The following is a 19981-nucleotide window of genomic DNA, read 5'->3' as shown; positions in this document are numbered from 1 at the left end:
TAGTGTGGATGGTCTGAGATACAAATTTATTAATTGGCGATTTGGCGATAAACAGCAATAGTGTTTACCGCAACTGTTTCTGTGTTTCGGAAACACGTGGATTTCTGTTTCTGAAACCGTTTCTAAACAAAATGTTTACAGTGAATACGCGGCTTAAGTGTATCAAATCAGAGACTGCAACATTGGCAATTGATGGCGCGATAGAGGCCATTTGACGTTAAATTAATTCTGCAAATGTTCAGACAATCAGAGCAATAATCACGACTATCAACAAACGATACAATTGACATAAGAAGGACTACAATTTTATGTTAACAACTATTATTCTAAGATTAATACATATCAAATACATATCATCGATTACAAAAACAAATAACACAGTAGTTACATGTTGCTAACCGCCTCGTGATGTGAGGGAAGCCGGCTCCAATTGTGGTTAGGACTAGAAATACCTAATAGTTAATATGTACGTGGTAGCACTGGTAGCCGATGAGACTACGCGCTAAAAGTATCATCCATACTTTTAGTAGTGGTCACCTGGTGACCGGGTGTTCTAGTGGCCAGGGGGCCTAGCCATGACAATCGGTACACCAACAAACGTTGTACGGACTTTAGAGGTAATACTTTTCTCTTTTAACATGCAGGACGGACCAAAAGCCAAGATGACGGTGAAGAAGCGTCCGTCAGACCTGAACAGCCTGGAGAGGTTCAACTTGTACTACAAGGCCAAGGAGCCCCCGCTGACTACGGGGCAGAAAGTCAAGAGGTACATCTGGAACCCGAAAACGAGGCAGTTCTGCGGCAGGACTGCGGGCAGTTGGTGTGAGTTAACATTATTTTTACAAGTTTTTATTTACCTGTCTGTCCCTTTGTCTGCATGTTTGTAATCAAGCTAAATTAAGCCCACCGCCGGAGGCCCAAAGCATCTGGAAGAGGCGCGCCTACACGCGAGGTTCGGGAACTTGGTGTTTAAATATAGAAAAATAGTGTCTAAATGCGAAGGCCGAAGGCCGCGAGCTCCGCGTATAGGGTCGAAGGCCCGAAGCGTTCGTCTGGGCTGGCGAGGATACTGGAATTTCTCCACGTATTTTAAATGTGAAGGCTGAGCTTCTCGAGCGCCGACCTACCGCAGCTCGGCCTTCGGCCTCGCGTGGCAGAAGACATGAAGCCTCTTGGACATTTCGGGCTTTTGGCCCTATGCAGAGCTTATGGCTTCCGGCCTTCGCAATTAAGAAACTTCGGGAAGTTGCCTACAGCACGCACCTGACAGAGGCTACGGGCCTTCAGCCCTACGCGGAGCTTCGGTCTTCGCATTCAGGAACTTTTACTATTGTTCTGTGTTTGAGCAGATGATCACTCTCCCGCAGCTCAGCCTTTGGTCTCGTCTGAAGGCACACATCTCTCGGGCACTTTGAGCGTCAGCTAGGCGCTCAGGGAATATCAAATAGAAAGAAAAAGTTTGCTCAACCTATTTGGCACTTTAAGTGGCTATAAAAGCGCTTATTGTAGTTAATTCCCCCATCAAGCACTTCTCATATAATTTTTAAAATCTACCTAATAACCGGTACTTTATACTAAACTCTCGACTACAATAGTTGGGTTCCTATGTATTAGATCAAGCCAGTAGAATCTGGGCAACTACACTTGAATGCCCCCTGTGGAGTGAATGACTCCTAGTTTTTGTCACTAGTAAGCGTGCTGGCAATATCTGGCATTGACCAGATATCCAGTGATTTACCCTGCCCAGCAGCATAACATCCGTACCGATCATTGGAAAACTCAATTCATTACCGTATTCTCGAGCAGGAAAGTTCAAATTCAAACTGATTATTCAATGGCTGTTAAGTCTGTAATGCTTGGTGGGGTAGTATTATATACAGCATTACCAGTTAAATAGGATTGTAATAAGTTAATTGAACTTTCAGGAGCAAAATACCTACGCGATTTTGATCTCATTTTGGCAACATAATTAATCATAAAAGGCCTTTTCACAGATCGATTAAAGCTTAGTGTGGGTCCATATATTTGCCACTAAAATGCAAGAAAAAATAGAATGATGTCCAGTTCGTACATTTGCAGTTATACCTAGACCTTATTTAATTGGTACTTAACATTCAGAATCAGAATCGGAAATATTTATTGTGTAAACTGTATAGGTACAATAAGTATAACTAGGTAATTTTTTTGGTGAGTATCAACAGTTTTACTTTACCCTTTTTGGGCATACAATTTATTTTATCTTTTTAACTAAGTTTTAATATTCTATCTTAAACTAAATTTTATTACACATTTAGGTTTACAGAGTTATAAAATTGGAAGAGAGTAACTTGAACAATAGTCACGTGGCAATCAAACTGTCATTTTACTATCTTGGATTAAGACAAGGTTCAGGGAATCTTAGAATCTCCTAATCCTTGAGGTAAAGTGGCGCACGCGCCGGACGCCGCGCAATTGGACCAACGAGGTCTTCCTGCCCAGACAAGCGCTACGTTTCATTCCGTGACGTATTGTTGCTTTTTGGACACGCATGATCATATCCTCCTGACACCTGGCGTCCTTTACAAAGTGCTAAATAAATCGTACTCGAAAGGCCGACCATTTTTGAACTTCTTATATCGACAATGGACGACCGACCTACAGGTAGCCTCAATTCCCGAGTGTTTGTTTTTTCCCGCAAAAAAATTATTTGTCACGTGATTGCTCGCAGCCAATGAAATTTAAGCAATGGCGATAGTTTGTCCTTGAAGTTCGATAGAGATATCCTACCTATTGGCCGCCATTCTTGTAACGCGTGCTCAGGAGTTTGGAACGATGGCGGCACGTGGCCGACGCAGTAAGTAAAACTTAAAATGTTTTTGTTAAATTCACTTGTTTTAATGTAGGGTTGTTGTAGAATAGCAAATTAGTAAACATTTTTTTGAAATTACGTACTTTTGTGTGGTAATAAAGAATAATGAAGTAAATAAATCGTCGTAAAAATATTAAACCTATAGAAAGGCACATCGTTCGTAGTTTATGTTTTAAGTTTGTGAAATTGATCTTACGTAAATCACTTTCGGCACTTATACCTAAAGTAGTGAATATATTATTTTCAGCGTTACGAGACCGCGATATTACAGAACTTCTTAATAACTCCGAATTGGAAGATTCGAGTGAAGATGAAGATTTCACTGAGGAGGTATACGCTTTCATAAATGAATCTCGATCTTCAGCTGAGGAAGACTCGAGCGACAGCGTCAGTTACGACAGCGATGATGGCAATGTACCAAGAGGTCGAGGTCGTTCTCGTAGCCTCGGTAGAGCTACTGGACGTCGAGATCGGGGCAGACGACGTTCTGGATGTCGGGTTCGTATACGTGGTGGCACTCGCAGTCAAGGTCCAAGTCGGCCACAAGATGTTGCTTCATGGAAACGAGATAAGTTCGACGTTGATTTGCCAGGTTTGTCCTCACTATCTTACTTGCTATCCATTCAAGATCCATCAAACATCAACGAGTATGTGGAGGAATACCTGGATGATGAATTGTACAACTTAATTGTAGAAAAGTGTAACCAGAAATGTTAATTATAGTAAGGCACGTGCAATTACATTGTTCTTGTTCGCAAATAAAGATTTTAGCTAGATACCTACTTAGAGATGTTAAGTTTTTGACTGACTATATTTATAAAAATAAAAAATATGATTGTTTAGTACTTAATGTGTAACATTACATTAAATTTTCTTAAAATGTTAAATAATTTGTTTCATTTTATACACGTAACCTACTTATGCCTTAATGACCTAAAGTCCTTTATAAAGGACAAAAAATACCAAAACAAAAATATGCTCAATGTCTTAATCCAATAATATTAAAACGCCTTTGTTTTAGTGAAAACTCAGGAAACACATTAGTTTAGGTTTTATTCAACATGCGAGGTCTCGGACTTTCCAACAGAAATAGTTTAATGCTTTGTAAAGTACATTCGGTCATAGTGACAAGTTATTTCAGTTAAATGCTCGGTGTCAGGAGGATATGGCGGCCATTTTATTTAAAGTAGTACAAGCTACTTCTTTTAATGAAAACTCTGTTATTTCTGCTCAGAATCACTGGCTCTTTCGATCTTAATAGGAGAAAAAACTGTCTCAAAATATCCATAGGTATATATTTCTTACTCATTTTCTTTACAATCGAATAACTGGTTAACCTGTCAATTATTTTGTAAAATTAAAATTAATAGTACTAAATTAAAAATAGTCAAAGGCTGCTAAAAGAGTGCCCATAATGTTCGCGTCACCGCGTTGAATAGTTATGGAGAGCCTTAGCACCAGAAACGACTTAGAACAGGGGACTTTTAATTCATTTAGGGGATCCCCCCTAGGGGACCATTGCGCAGTCGGGACTCGGGAGGCTCAGGCAGTCGGGCACCGCCTTGTAATAAATCAGGGCGATGTATAAGAGGGTGTGCCTGAGCTTCCCGACTGCCCAATGGTCCCCTACTTCCCCTACTTCGTTTTGTAGAGGTGCTGTTTTAATACATTTCACATTTTCTTTTTCACAGCCAAGATAGCCCTATTCTACTTCATCTTCTACGCAGCCCTCGCCATCCTGGTGGCTATCTGCATGTGGACGTTCCTCCAGCTTCTGGACGCGAGACAGCCCATGTGGCAGCTGGAGAAGAGCATTATAGGCACCAACCCTGGGCTGGGCTTCAGACCCACACCCTCGGATGTAGCTAGCAGCGTCATCTGGTACAAGGGGAATGATGTGGGCAGCCAGCAGTTCTGGGTTAAAGAGCTGAAGAAGTTTTTGGAAGGTTAGTTTTGCAGACTATTGTTTTATTCATGAAAGTCGCCGCTTTTTCTGCTTTGCATTTCTAAACGTAATAATTAAGTACCTATTGATAGTATAATTGTAAAGTAAAGTATAAAAATTAATTTAAATTAATCGTTACTTTTGTTGATGATAATGATATGATGGTACCTCTGAGAATTTGTACAGTAAGTACCTAAATACTGTGATGACTTATTTATTGTAGAGATAGGTAACAGGTAACTGACACAAATCGTTAGCAAATTTTGAAAATTATATGTTAAGTATAAATCATTCTACTATATTTAAACAAGTTTTATTATTCTACTTATCTTTTTTATAATAATACCAAGTTATACTAAATTCAGTGAAATAAACTTTCGTTTTTCAGCTTACAAACGAGACAATAAGAAAGTGGGAGCGGGGCGCAACACACACACGTGCGACAAACAACCACCACCACCAGGAAAGGTAAGCTTTTAGGAATTACCAAAATCTTAAACTTAAGACGTAAGACCTAAAGCACTAATGGGAAAGAGCGCAACACCGGCATTATTTTCCTAACATAGTTCTAGCATTTTGCATACAAGGCTAACTTCGGGAGCTTAGGGTTCACTCGGCAATCTCAATAATTGGCATAATAAGCACTAGCGACATGCCATCTGCCCGTCCAACCCAAACGGCAAAGGTTGTCTTGTTGGGATTAGTCTGGTTTCCCGTCCAGAAAAGCGATTGGTGATATTGAACTACGAATTTAAGTTCCAATAAACTCGATGGTGTGAGCCATCGCCTTTCGTTTGAAAGTCGGAGGCGTTACATCTCGGTTCAACCACCAGCGAAATATATACCGATAAAAACTACCAGTCTTTCCAAAAAGACAAGATTGTAAAAGAATAAGAACAATAACCTTGAATAGAACCATATATCCGAATATTTAATTTATATTTGCAGGTGTGCGACGTGGACATAAACGCCCCAGCATGGTTTCCCTGCGTGGAGTCAAACAGCTTCGCCTACAACAAGTCGACACCCTGCGTGTTCCTCAAGCTGAATAAGATTTATGGCTGGAAGCCACATTACTACAACAGTTCCGATCATCTGCCCAAAGACATGCCCGAGGATTTAAAGAGCCATGTCAGGAATATGACGGCGTTTGATAAACAAAATGTAAGTAATTACCTACAACACACAACAAGATATTCCAGAAGCCACTATTTGAACAAAAAAATAAGTGTACATATGAGGTAAGATGAAAGGTCGCTGGTAGTGCTTCGGCATACGGACGCTTTTTTGTCTTACCCCTCATGAAAAACCCTTACAATCTTACCCCAACCCACAAACAAACCTACAAACATTGCTGGATAGCCTAATTTGTATTTTCGGAGAAGGGAGGTATGGTGAAACCGTGAAAGTTATAGGTTTATTCAAGCGGAAGTTGGAAAATAACAAAGACGAGAAGATTCGAAGCCCAGACGCGTTGTTATAACCATCTTTCACGAGATCGATGTGAGAGCAGCTCGCTCTCATGAAAGATGATTTGATAACGCGCCTGATGTTCATCTTGCTGGCGGAATCCGGATGAAACCAGAAAAATTCAGTTAAGACCAGTTACAACTTAGTAGAAGTTTGAATCATTACAATACATGAAGCAGACTTGCGTGGGAAGGCTGACAACAGTGCTTTTCACTTGACGTCGAAAAGGAAGTCTTCAACCCGACTGCAAAATTAGATTAAGTAAAATGGCTGAGTTTGATTTGTAAGAGAATTGAGTTGTATGATAATGCGTCGTTACATATTTTACTGCACATTTACGTACCTGTAGTACCTACTCATACCTACTTAATATCCAGACTAGGACTCATGAATTCGTCAGAGCTGTTTGAAGATCGAGTAGCGATACATTTACAGAATGATTCATGAGACGTGAGCAGGACTAATCCTGCACACTCAGTAACTGATAATTGATCGATCAACGTCGTATTTAGGTGAAACAACCACACTTTCCTAATATGTTTAACTTTTTGGTGAGGGCAAATTAATGAATTGTTCCCAATTCTACAGATTTCTTTTCCAGATTCCCATGTCTACAGATTCCTATTTCTACACATTCCTATGTGTACAGATTCCCAATTCTACAGATTTCCATGTCTACATATTCCTAATTATACAGATTCTTAATTCTATAGATTTTCATGTCAACAGATTCCTTATTCTACAGATTTCCATGTCAACAGATTCCTAATTCTACATATTTCCATGTCTACAGATTCCTAATCCTATTTTAACTAATGTCCTATTTAAAAGATTTTCGATACCGTAAACGTCTTTAGGCTACGATAACCGCTTACCTACAGATGGCCCGTGTGCTTGTTTGCCATCATGAATTAGAATGACAGGCAATATTTATTTACATATTTTAATGTTGTTCTGTACAATACGCAAACGTTATAATTTTCAAGCAAAAATATTAAATCATACATTCTCTTTGCTTACAAGTGCAAGCAATGTACAAAAGTGTTTGCTTTGACGACTGTACAGTTAAATTAAAATTGAATTTGTTAATTGAAGAGATAGTTTTAAGTTAGAACATTATAATATTAAATACGTTATTCAGTAAGGAAAACTGGGGACGATCGAAAATCCCTTTTTAATTTAGCCTAACATTTTTATTAGGTACCTACCTAGGTGCTGATCATGAAAAATCTGCTAAGATGGGTTGGGAATCTATAGTATGGGAATATGTAATAAATAAATATAAATAGATAAGTATTAGGAGGACATCTTACACAGATCAACCTAGCCCCAAACTAAGCAAAGCTTGTACTATCGGTGCTAGGCGACGATATACATACTTATATAGATAAATACATACTTATATACATAGAAAACACCCATGACTCAGGAACAAACATTTGTGTTCATCACACAAATAAATGCCCTTACCGGGATTCGAACCCAGGACCATCGGCTTCGCAGGCAGGGTCACTACCCACTAGGCCAGACCGGTCGTCAAATGTAGTATTGGAATTCTGTAGTATTCGAAATCTGTAGTGTTGGAATTCTGTAGTATTCAAAATCTGTAGTATTGGGAATCAGTCGTATTGGGAATCTGTAGGATTGGAATTATGTAGTATTGGGAAGCTATAGAATTGGGAATCTGTAGTATTGGAAATCTGTAGTATTGGGAATCTGTTGACGTGGAAATAATTCAATTTAATTCTCTACAATCATGGTCACCCTACAAGACCTGATTAATAAACATAAAACCTCTTTAACCGTAATGACAGCATTTTGATAGTGAAGAAAATAAACTGTCAAACTTGAGTGAGATACGAGTTTTCAAAAGTAACCAGATCGTGATGACAGTGATGACATTCAATTTGACACAGAATATCGGTAGTTCAGTATTCTAATTTTAGGGTGACCATGCATGCATGTCGAAAATAAATTAATAACTTTTTTTGTCAACACGACTAGAAAATTAACGTTAACCTCACTAATACTGATACGAAACAGTTTCTTATAATTTACGAAATGCGCAGTGTTAGTCCTGCTCACGTCTCCTGAATCACCCTGTATATGCACACATCATAAAGTTGTTTGAGGCCATAAACTATAGTGGTTCATATTTGTTTCATTTAATATTCTATAACTATTACTACAACAGCCTCTTCATAAGTTTAGTTTTCTGTAACATTTCATTGTTTTCCACAGCTCAACATGGTGTGGGTGTCATGCCAGGGCGAGAACCCAGCCGATCGGGAGAACATCGGTCCCATCCAGTACCTGCCTAAACGAGGGTTCCCGGGATACTACTTCCCGTACACCAATCAGGATGGATACCTCAGCCCGCTGGTTGCTGTGCATTTCATGAGGCCTAAAAGTAAGTAGAAGGGTTTTGTGATTAAGTACATGCCCAAAGTAATTCTCCATCTATTATACCATAATTTCAACTAGGACTAGGTACTTGGTTTCCGATTTAGGAAACCTTCCGTCAGCACAGTACCTATAGGTAGTTAGTATCTTAAGCTTGTGTACTTCAAGTACCTACCTGACTAAAAGGGTTTCTAGGATACTACTTCGCGTACACCAACCAGGATGGGTAAGCCTCCTGGTAGCTGTGCATTTCATGAGACCTAAGAGTGAGCATTCTGAGATTTTCTTACTCTAAGGCTCACTTGCACCATTCCACCAACCCGGGGTTAACCGGTTAAACTGTTAACCCAGTGTAAAATTGTACTGGTATCTATAGTAACTCCAGGTTTAACCGGTAAACCCCGCGTTAGTGGGATGGTGCACGTGGCGCTACGGCTCACTTGCACCGTTCCACCAACCCGGTCAAACCTGGAGTTACCATGGTTACCTGCCAGTAAAATTTGACACTGGGTTGAAGGTAAAACCGCTTAACGTCGGGTTTGTGGGATGGTGCAGGTGGCGCTAAGTAGGTATGAATTAATAATTTAATTCATAAAGCGCTGTACGACACTGTACGTGCCCGGAGGTGGAATCTCTTCTCCTCTAAAAAATACCCAGTCATTTGTAAAAAAATCATTGTTATTTGTTGCAGCTGGCACGCTGATCAACGTGGAGTGCCGTGCGTGGGCGCACAACATAAAATACGACCGGCACGAGGGCATGGGCTCCGTACACATCGAGATCATGATCGAATAACTTCACATATCTACAACTAAAAATCAAGAAAATCGAAATGAAGTAATTACAGCAACACTAAGTAAATAAAATCGACCACAGTAAGTAGTTAACCACAGAGTGGTCCGGAGCCCCACGAGTTTAACCGGGGAGCCGGCAGGCCTCGTCGGCGATAGCGGGATAACTTGGACTCCTTCTTGAGAGGCTGGCCAGATATAGCACTAAACAGAGACGAGTGGAAGAAGAGGGGGGAGGCCTTTGCCCAGCAGTGGGACACAGTGGGCTCTGAATAATAACAATAATAATACAACAACACTTCAACTAACGTCACGCATCAATCATTTTCTTACATGCAGACAGCTGCGACCGATCATGTTATTAAGACAGGAACATGCCGAACATGTGTATTTAATTGTATGTTGTAATAAAATAAACGTGTTCATTGGAATAAGTCGCTGAATGGTCACTATTGTGATTGTTTTGAAAGAACCACCTAACATGTAAAATGAATGTCAAAGTTTTGATCAAAGAATATCGAGCTATGATGAATTATTTATGATGTTATATATGTATAACATATAATGTAGTGCATAATTGTTTTCCATCGTATTTTCACGGAAACGTACGAACGTGTCTTGCTATTTTCAGTCAGACTCGGTACAAAAAGTACTGAGGTTGACTGAAGTAGCATGACAAATTCGTATATTCGACTTCAGTATACGATTCCGAGACAAAACAATTATGCACTACATCTGTATGTAGTATAGTAGTACCTACTTATAGAAACTTACAAATGAACGTCGTGGTTTAAACTGTAACTTCTAGTCTTTACAAACTCTTTCAAACCAAAGAACTTCCTCCGCTAAAACCAAACGTTGAGCGTGATTATAATAAAGTATAATTATGATGTAATTTATTGAATTAAAATTAGTTAACGAGTATGATTTTGTTTATTTTATTGATTACATGTTTATTAAAGCCCTTGCTACACGGTCGCCGACAAGCCTTCTAACCGTCTGACCTTGGTCTGTCCTTGGTCAGTTTTGGTCTAATTTTGTTGGAAACAACTGTCTACACGGTCCGGGACGGACCAAGGCCGCGCGGTCTGAAGGCTTGTCGGCGACCGTGTAGCAGGGGCTTTAGTCACATGTTGTGAATTTTGAGATATCCCCGTGACTTTATAATTGTTAGTGCGTACAAAGATGAAGTAACAATTACATCTCCAGAGAATCTAAATCCTACAGAGTTAAAACATAAAGATACTCACGCCTCACGCTAGACCGGGCCGTACCCGGGCCGAGGCGTCCGACATGTCATATGACGGCTGATCGGTGATCACGTGGTGCTTTCCATAGAAAACGAAGCCCGGGCCCGGCTACGGCCCGGTCTAACGTGAGTCATCCTTTAACCTATTACTACGAGCCTTGATTGCAATCCTGCAAGAACAGGAGGCAACTGTCTGCAAGAGTGAAAAAAAAATATTGATATATTTTTTTAGTTAGTTAATTGTCAGTGTTACCACAGACCAACTGTTCTATGCCAAATTACTATGTTTTGGCTCCTCTACACAAAGCGCCATCATACTGGCCCACTATTATATATAAGATGGGCGTGTAGAGAGGGTAGTGGTGTCGGATGGCCTATGGCGCGGCGGGTTGGCGATGGAATGACTACAGTCTCGGGTTTTCGTCCGCAAATCAAAGGTACTTAGTGGGCCAGCGATGGTGCGTATACGTATATCTACAAGTGGCCCATTCCATAGTGGGTGCTCTCAACCATCGCATAGCTATCTCGCTGGTCCAGCGCTAGGCCATCGTGTAGAGGAGCCATAACCATCGCATGGTGGCCAACTCGCTGGTCCAGCGCTGAGCCACCCTGTAGAGGAGCCATTAATGCCATCTTGCTCCAGTTATGACTGCCTCTTTTTATTCAGGACTGCAAGAAGAGCAGCTAAAATTTAAATTTTGTTATCTGCCTCTCCATCACTCAAATATACAAAAGCGTATTCACGGTTCTCTACCTCTCTATAGGCAGAGAACCGTGAAATCTACGAGCGTGTATATTTATATATACACATCGGTAACTCGTGGCATTTAGGTAGCACTTAAAAGATTAGTGATGAGCACACATCGGTAACTCGTGGCACTTGACAGTTTCTAACAGACTAGTGATGTGACAATGTTCTTCCTATACGAGTCGAGAAAAATAAACCACAAAAAAAAGGAATTAATTAAACTAATCTTTTAAGTGCTACCTAAACGCCACGAGTTACCGATGTGTATAATTATATATAACCAGGTTGGTGTAATAATAAAACATAATTGTTTATAGTTCCTATATTTTCATATCTACCATATATTAACAAAAGTTTTACGATCTAACATCATTACAACATCAACATAATAAATAGATAGGTACACCTTTGGTCAAAAATAGAATTTCAAATCGTATACAGGGTGACTTCAAATTGGTAATACAAAATCAATGTTTTACACACATCTTCCCTAAATTAAGCCCCTCAATTAAGTCTCATGCTTTTAAAATAATCACAAGTATTTTTTTATAATTATTTTATTTATCCCATTTTTTTAGGCTTTCCATGGTTATCCTAACATAATGATTAACAAAGAAGGTTAAATAATTTCAAATGAACACTTTCCTCTTTGGTTATCAATCACCTGTCACAGTATTTATGAAGTAAACGTGTTTAGATTAGTAATTGTAAGATTATGACCGATAAAATGGAGGTGCGGACGCAATAATACTAATTTGTGACGATAGTTTGCGCGTTTAGGGGCATTTAATTTACATAGAGCGGTTGTCACCATAATTCCCCCGCCCGTCTGTACTGGCCTTTAGTTACACGAGTGTCACTCAACTTATGCCGGCTACATACGTAACGATAAATCGTTGCGATAAAACTGTGCAGTCCGACTGTGCGATAAATCGAACGTTCCTAGTGCCTCCACACGCCTCCGATATCGGAGCCGATCGTCAGTTCTCCGCAAAGCTCATCAGAAACAACATGTCATCCACAATGGCACTGCTTTGGAGTTAGATTTATGATTTCTCTATTATACAGATGTATAATGTAGGTAAAGCCATACGATTAAATACAATTATAGTATGAGCGTAGGAAAACATGAAAAATCCCGTAAGTAAGTACATAAATAAGTTTTTGCCAAAAATTTCATTTTTGGTACAAGCTTTTATTGCTGACTGTACTTTTCTTACAACAGACAACTAATACTCATCAAGACAATTATAAAAACCCCTAACACTATTAGGTTGCGTTGTTTCATCACAGAGTTCCTATGGTCACCTCCTGTCTCCATCCTCAGATCAGCTCAATGGTGCCATAATATTGGATTGTCATCCGATTTATACATGCAAATTACAAATACAATGCAAATACAAAAAAAAACAGCTCAATCGGAAACCGAGAAGTGGATCAAATTTAACTTGCTAGATTTGATTACAGACCGACAAACAGACAGACAACAGTCAGGTGAAACTAAATAAAAGTTTGTAAAAACAGCGACTACGAACAGAGAACCCTACTATCGGGTCACTGGCACTAAATGCAGTACTGTCTTGACCATAAGGGCACACGGGGCCCGTGCACACAGGGCCCCGTTCCTCAGGGGGCCCCGAAGGATAGACAGTAACAGTATATATATTTACATACATAATAAATGTTAATTTAATTCACTTTCTTTACTTTCCAAATTCTAAAGTTTATTTTTTTCATTACTTTACTTACTTGAATAATAGGTAACCCACGTGCGCACACAAGCGAGCGACGTGAAGTACTGCCGAAATGAACGGTCGCCATCCACACGCAACGATAAAACTGTGCAGTTCGCTTCGACAACGATTTTTCTGATATAATTTGCAACTGCCACCGATCAACGATTTATCGTAACGATTTGTCATACACACGGTTCGATTTATCTGCACAGTCGGACTGCACAGTTTTATCGCAACGATTTATCGTTACGTATGTAGCCGGCATTACATTGATAAAATCGACTGACAGGTATGACATTTAGGTATTTAATGTGGGGTAACCACACTTCGGGACTTTAATTATTAGTTTTATTAGAAAATTAGCGATAATTAAATACTTACAGCAAATTTTAACAACTGAGTTACTGTAGTATACTATTGGGCATTAACTGAGTCCCAATCAAGTGTTTTGTATTACCAATTTGAAGTCACCCTGTATTCCTAATTTAGGAAGTTGTATAGGTATGTTTTACATAAAAATTTAACAGAAATAAAATGTGACTTCAATGCATAAAACGTTTACAATTTGTGTCATGAACCACCATGAAATATATCTCCCAAAATTTAGTTCAGGTATTTAATCTTTCTGATTCTGTAAATACCTATACGAGATTCAGATTAAGTACTCCTGCCATTAAAAAAGTATACATTCGCAAATAAGTACATAAGTGTAAAACTGTCAAGAAAACATGTTTAAATATCTCCAAAAATATTTGGCCCCTTAGAGGATGAAATTGGTAAAAATCTTGTAAAAATATTATTCTGACTATAATGCACCGGCTTATTTAAGCAATATTTATATTTTATGATAATATGTAAAATGTTTTACCAACCTATTTATCTGTCGATCATCTAGACATTTATAGCCTTGTTTTTATATATAACAGGTACAGTCGACGTCGAAAATATGTTTACACTTTTGCACCTTACTCCTTTGTAATAAGGCGAAAAATGTAAACATATCTTTGACGTCGACTGTACAAAAATGACATTTATATTCAATCAATTCCAACAAATTCAATTCAATAAGACATTGATTTCAATTCAATCAATCTGTTTATCCAACCAGTCTGTCATATTGGTACAGTAAAAGAATTTAATTTATGTACCATTTTATACCTTGTCATAGTGACAATCGATATCAAAGTCGCTAGAGACCTCATTTTATTGTCACTGTGACAAGGTACGAAATTAAATGATACTGAAATTAAATTTCTAGACCGTACCTTACATCTACTAAACGCTAGGTTGGGTAGTAAGTAGCATAGTCTAATAAAACATGGTCTATTCCCAGAGTGACACAGGCCTACGTCACAATAAGATGGCCGCTATATATAGCGCTATCGCATATTATCATATAGGGCTGTCGCATGATGACGTAGGCTTGTGTCAGTTAGGTGACCTAGAAAAGACGGGAATGGAGTACCAGGCGGAGTATATTATTATACCATGGTAAGTAGTAAATAGCCAATCGAATTGTCATTTTAGTATATGGAATTTAAAAACACAGTTTATACACAGTTTATACATATAAGTACAACAAATATAACACCAATATTATTCGATGCTCAACTAGGTAGGGTGACTATTATAGTTATTAGCCACTATATACATAGTAATTGTCCATAAATCAGAAAGAAACAAGCCACATGAAGTTTTATTGTTAAGAGTGGCCAATAACTATAGCACCCTAAGAACTTGACATAAAGAAAGTGCCATGAGATCCAAAATATAAATTCAGCCTTAATAGGCTCTGGCACCTGGCACCTGTAGAAACTACACATCGTAAAAGGATCTAATATGTCCTTCCCATATAACCATTCCAGTCGCAGAATCACAAAGTGGTAACTAAATGTCAGATGTGTCGTAACAGAGTCCACACAATGTGTCTAGAATTGTTTCGAAACAAAGTGTCGTCGCCGTGTCTACACTTTTCCGTAACAAGGTGTCGACACATTTGTGTGCACTTTGCGTGCGGTTTGCGACTAAATCTGACAGCAAATTTGTGACAGCAAATGTCAATATAAAATACCTCTTGAAAACCAAGGTTTGTCAAACTACTATTAGTGTCTCGTGTGCTCGTAATTCTAGTAAGTCATCATGGGCAATGCAAATGATAATAATCGACCGAAACCATATAAACACCCAACACCCGTCAACCTTTTACAGAAAAGTTTTTAAAGAAATTCAATAAGCTACTTAGGTCAGGCAACGAATGCTCCAAAAGTTGTAGAGGGAAATGCTCGGAACACAATTTTTGACTCCGTAACTCGGTTTGACAAGTTAGGAGGTGAAAATATCAAAAGTCCCCGGCCGTAGCCCTTGAGCGGGGGGGAGAGAGGGGGCTTTGAAGGTCCCATTTTCCCGTTTTTCGATTATATCTCGGAAACTATGCATCTCAGCGACATGGCCACTTATACAAAATGAAAGTTAATTTAATTTGTTACAAGTTTATTAAATCAATTTTTTCGATATGTTGAATAGTTTTTGAGATATCCGCTCTTGAAAGTTTATTTAGGGCTCTCAATTTTATCTTGATATATCTATATCAGTGAAGGTGCTAGGCCGTGTTTGGTATCGTTTTCGTATAAATCTGGGGTGCTGAATCCATTTAAGATATCACATTGACACCATTCCACAAAATAAAAATAAATCTTTTTAGGGTTCCGTACCTCAAAAGGAAAAAACGGAACCCTTATAGGATCACTCGTGCGTCTGTATGTATGTCCGTCTGAATACACAAAATAGTTCTTTACCTATAGATGACAGGAAAACCTATTAGAAATGTGCAGTCAAACGCGAGTCGGACTTAATGTACGGAACCCTTAATACGCGAGTCCGACTCGCACTTGGCCGGTTTTTTTGAAACTCTTCTTGACGCTTAACCGCTGAACCGATTTCGTTGAAATTTGGTATAGAAATAGTTTGCGTCCCGGAACAGGACATAGGATAGATCTTATAACCAAAATCATCTTTTGAAGGTGTGAAAAGTGGCGTGGAAATTTGTACGGGAAATCAATAACCGCTGAACCGATTTATATGAAATTTGGGATGGTCTACATCTTTGATTTAGTTAAAAATTATGAAAAAACATGACTTCAAACCTAAACTTAAACAGTATTAACTTCAAGAAGTCAATTCTGAATTCCCCCCTACACCTCATTTCACACCTTTAAAGGATGATTTTTGAGATAACTTATTATATCCTGTCTCGGGACTCAAAATATATGTGTACCAAATTTAAATTAAAACTGTTCAGCAGTTTAAGCGTGAAGAGGAGTTTAAAAGAAAGTATTTTAATAAGTTTATATGTTCTTACTTCGGAATGGTGTCAATGTGATACCTTAACTAAATTTGGTACTGCGAATTTATACGAAAACGATACCAAACATGGCCTCGTAGCTTTACTGTTGTAGAAGTCAAAATAAAATTGAGAGCCCTAAATTCTTATTACTTGGCCAAACTTGTGTAGAAGGAAAAGGTAAAATAAAAGTCTTCGGCAGGAATATAAGACACAAATATATTTTTTTTTTTGCGTTACTATTTCATTCATCAAATATAAACATACCTACCTTGATTATACTATTCTAGTGAGATCCTCATAGATAAACAAAAACATTTACTTAAAAAATTACAAGGTCGAAATGTCACGGAACTTGTGAGAGTAATATGTGAAAAATAAAAACTTTCATGACAAAAAAAATCTGGACACAATTTAAGAATCACCCAATTGCGTCGAGGAATCATCTGTATTTTTGCTTGTTTCATTACCTCCTCGCTTCTTTTTTGTCCTTTGTACTCTGTAGCAATTTGTTAGATCTGAAAATAAAGATAACTTGCGTCGTCACGGATGTCAATTATTAGGTTTTAGGGAGTGCAGAATTCGAAAACGATGATCATTTTATAATCCAAGATGGCGGCTACGTATTTTGTCATAAAAGTGGAATCCAAAATAGTCATCATTTTCGAAATTTGCGCCCCCTAAAACCTATAAAACGATATCCATGACGACTTTTATGACATAGTGCATTGCCGCCATTTTGAAATTGAAAATGTTATCATTTTCGAAATCTGCGCCCCCTAAAACCTATAAAACGACATCCATGACGACTTTTATGACATAGTGCATGGCCGCCATCTTGGAATCCAAAATAGTCATCATTTTCGAAATCTGCGCCCCCTAAAACCTATAAAACGATATCCATGACGACTTTTATGACATAGTGCATTGCCGCCGTTTTTAAATTGAAAATGTTATCATTTTCGAAATCTGCGCCCCCCAAAACCTATAAAACGACACCCATGACGACTTTTATGACATAGTGCATGGCCGCCATTTTGGATTCCAAAATGGTCATCATTTTCGAAAGCGCGGCCCCCTAAAACCTATAAAACGACATACATGACGACTTTTATGACATAGTGCATGGCCGCCATTTTGGATTCCAAAATGGTCATCATTTTCGAAATCTGCGCCCCCTAAAACCTATAAAACGACACCCATGACGACTTTTATGACATAGTGCATGGCCGCCATTTTGGAATCCAAAATGGTTATCATTTTCTAAATCTGCGCCCCCCAAAACCTATAAAACGACACCCATGACGACTTTTATAACATAGTGCATGGCCGCCATTTTGGATTTCAAAATGGTCATCATTTTCTAAATCGGGCCCCCTAAAACCTATAAAACGACATCCATGACGACTTTTATGACATAGTGCATGGCCGCCATCTTGGAATCCAAAATGGTCATCATTTTCGAAATCTGCGCACCCTAAAACCTATAAAACGACACCCATGACGACTTTTATGGCATAGTGCATGGCCGCCATTTTGGATTCCAAAATGGTCATCATTTTCAAAATTGGGGCCCCCTAAAACGTATAAAACGACATCCATGACGACTTTTATGACACAGTGCATGGCCGCCATTTCGGATTCCAAAATGGTCATTATTTTCGAAATCGGCACTCCCTAAAACCTATATATCGACACCCATCTCGACTTTTATGACAAAGTGTTTTGCTACCATCTGCATGCAAGACATTTCTATTATTTTTACGTACAAAAATGGCCCCCTGTCAACTTTCAATCGAGATTTAATCGATAATTTATTCGATTAATATTCAGATTAATTCAATTTCAATCTATGTTAGGTCGACTAAACTAATCGCGATTAAAATTTGAGAATTAACTTTTTTTATTCCATTAATTAGTCGAATAAACAGTTAATCGATTAATGCCCATCTCTGACCACGGCATTTTTACACTTTGAGAATATCTGAAAACAAATCAACACAAGGAGCCATTTTGCAAATCCAGTAACATACCAGTAACTTTGTTATTACTTTTGACAGCGCGTGTCATGTGTCAACACAGAGTCGACACAAAGTCGAAACATTGCAACTACTTTGTGACTGCAATATTTCTCAGCCTTAAACCATATTTATACATCATAATTAACAAGTTTCGTAGTATGTAAAGCGTTATTTCTGTTATTTAAGTATAGTATACTCATCGAAGTACTAAAAATGCTTCAAATAATATAGTTATGAACACAGGCACTGAGAAGTAAACAATTTCATTTCCGGCTAAACTAAAACAATGTGGTGGCGCGTTGATTATATTACACTTAGTTTATCAAATCACTCGAGCAGTTTAATTCCCCATAATAATTTAAGTCCTATTGTAATATAAATGCAAACAATATATAATTACGTCTTGTAATCCGTTTTAGAGATGGCGTATTAATGTCACTTATTTTTATTTAAGTATTTTTCCATCTGACAGTTTCCATTTGACAGGAACAAAATGAACGAATGAACGAATGATTTTGGCATAAAGTAGTCGCAAACCCGAAACAATGTGTGCACACGGCGACCACACTTTATGTCACTTTGTGTCATGTGTCGACCCTTCCCCATTTCTGGTAACTGTGTCGACACGGCGACGACTCTGCGACTGGAATTGTGACCGAAACAGACGGTGTCGACACAAGATGTGTCAACACCGCGTCGTAACGGCGACTGGAAATGGTTGTATGGGTTTTTTGACCATTTTGTAAAAGCAAGGCACATATGGAACACACATTTATATTAGCATCGGAGACGCCATCAGATAAGATGATTTAAAGCTATTCAGTATCTTTGGGTCAAGAAAACTGAATCTCATCTTTTCGTAATTTTCTCAGTTACGTTACGAATGTTAGCTATACAAATTTGCATTTTTGTATGGTTAATTTAGTTACGAAACTGAGAATGTTATAAGAAAAAATTAGACAAAGGTACAAAAAAATTGCAAATGACCCCTTTGTGGAACGGTCTTGTTCACAATATCAAATAAGATTTACTCGGGTAATTCCGAAATTCGGATAATTCCGAAATTCAGATGAAAATCACCCAAAATTCCATCATAATAAAAGTCTCTATTCGGAATTATCCGACAGTTTTCGACATTCGGAATTACCCGAATACACCTTACTAAATAGCTTTAAAAGAAAATATTTTCCTATAAATGACCTCAATTATTTTTCATTACCATGAAATCTCACGCTGATGATTCCCGCTTTAGATTAAAATGCAATTTTCGGAAGGCTTCCGCCAACATCGAAAATTCGGCAAACGTTATTGATCTCTCTGTTTTTTGAATGTGCAAGAGTAATAATAGAGGTGCAGATAACGATTCTATTAGATTTTACAAATTTACAATCATTGCGTTAAGGATGACTCACGTTAGACCGGGCCGTGTC

At 38.4% G+C, this 19981-nt stretch overlaps 1 protein-coding gene across 1 annotated transcript; it reads left to right on the top strand.

Annotated features, from left to right (window-relative positions):
* Positions 1-644: 644 nt before the first annotated feature.
* Positions 645-10384, top strand: LOC134790883 (sodium/potassium-transporting ATPase subunit beta-2-like). The gene is made up of 6 exons (XM_063761869.1): positions 645-822; positions 4540-4794; positions 5182-5261; positions 5742-5957; positions 8505-8673; positions 9358-10384. The coding sequence occupies exons 1-6, from the start codon at positions 663-665 to the stop codon at positions 9459-9461; spliced, it is 984 nt and encodes a 327-aa protein (XP_063617939.1). The 5' UTR covers positions 645-662; the 3' UTR covers positions 9462-10384.
* Positions 10385-19981: the final 9597 nt, after the last annotated feature.

This window comes from Cydia splendana, chromosome 5 (genome assembly GCF_910591565.1).
Source record: "Cydia splendana chromosome 5, ilCydSple1.2, whole genome shotgun sequence".
Taxonomy (NCBI): domain Eukaryota; kingdom Metazoa; phylum Arthropoda; class Insecta; order Lepidoptera; family Tortricidae; genus Cydia; species Cydia splendana.
The sequence above is the reverse complement of the archived record's forward strand: the minus strand, read 5'-3'. Positions and strand labels throughout refer to the sequence as shown.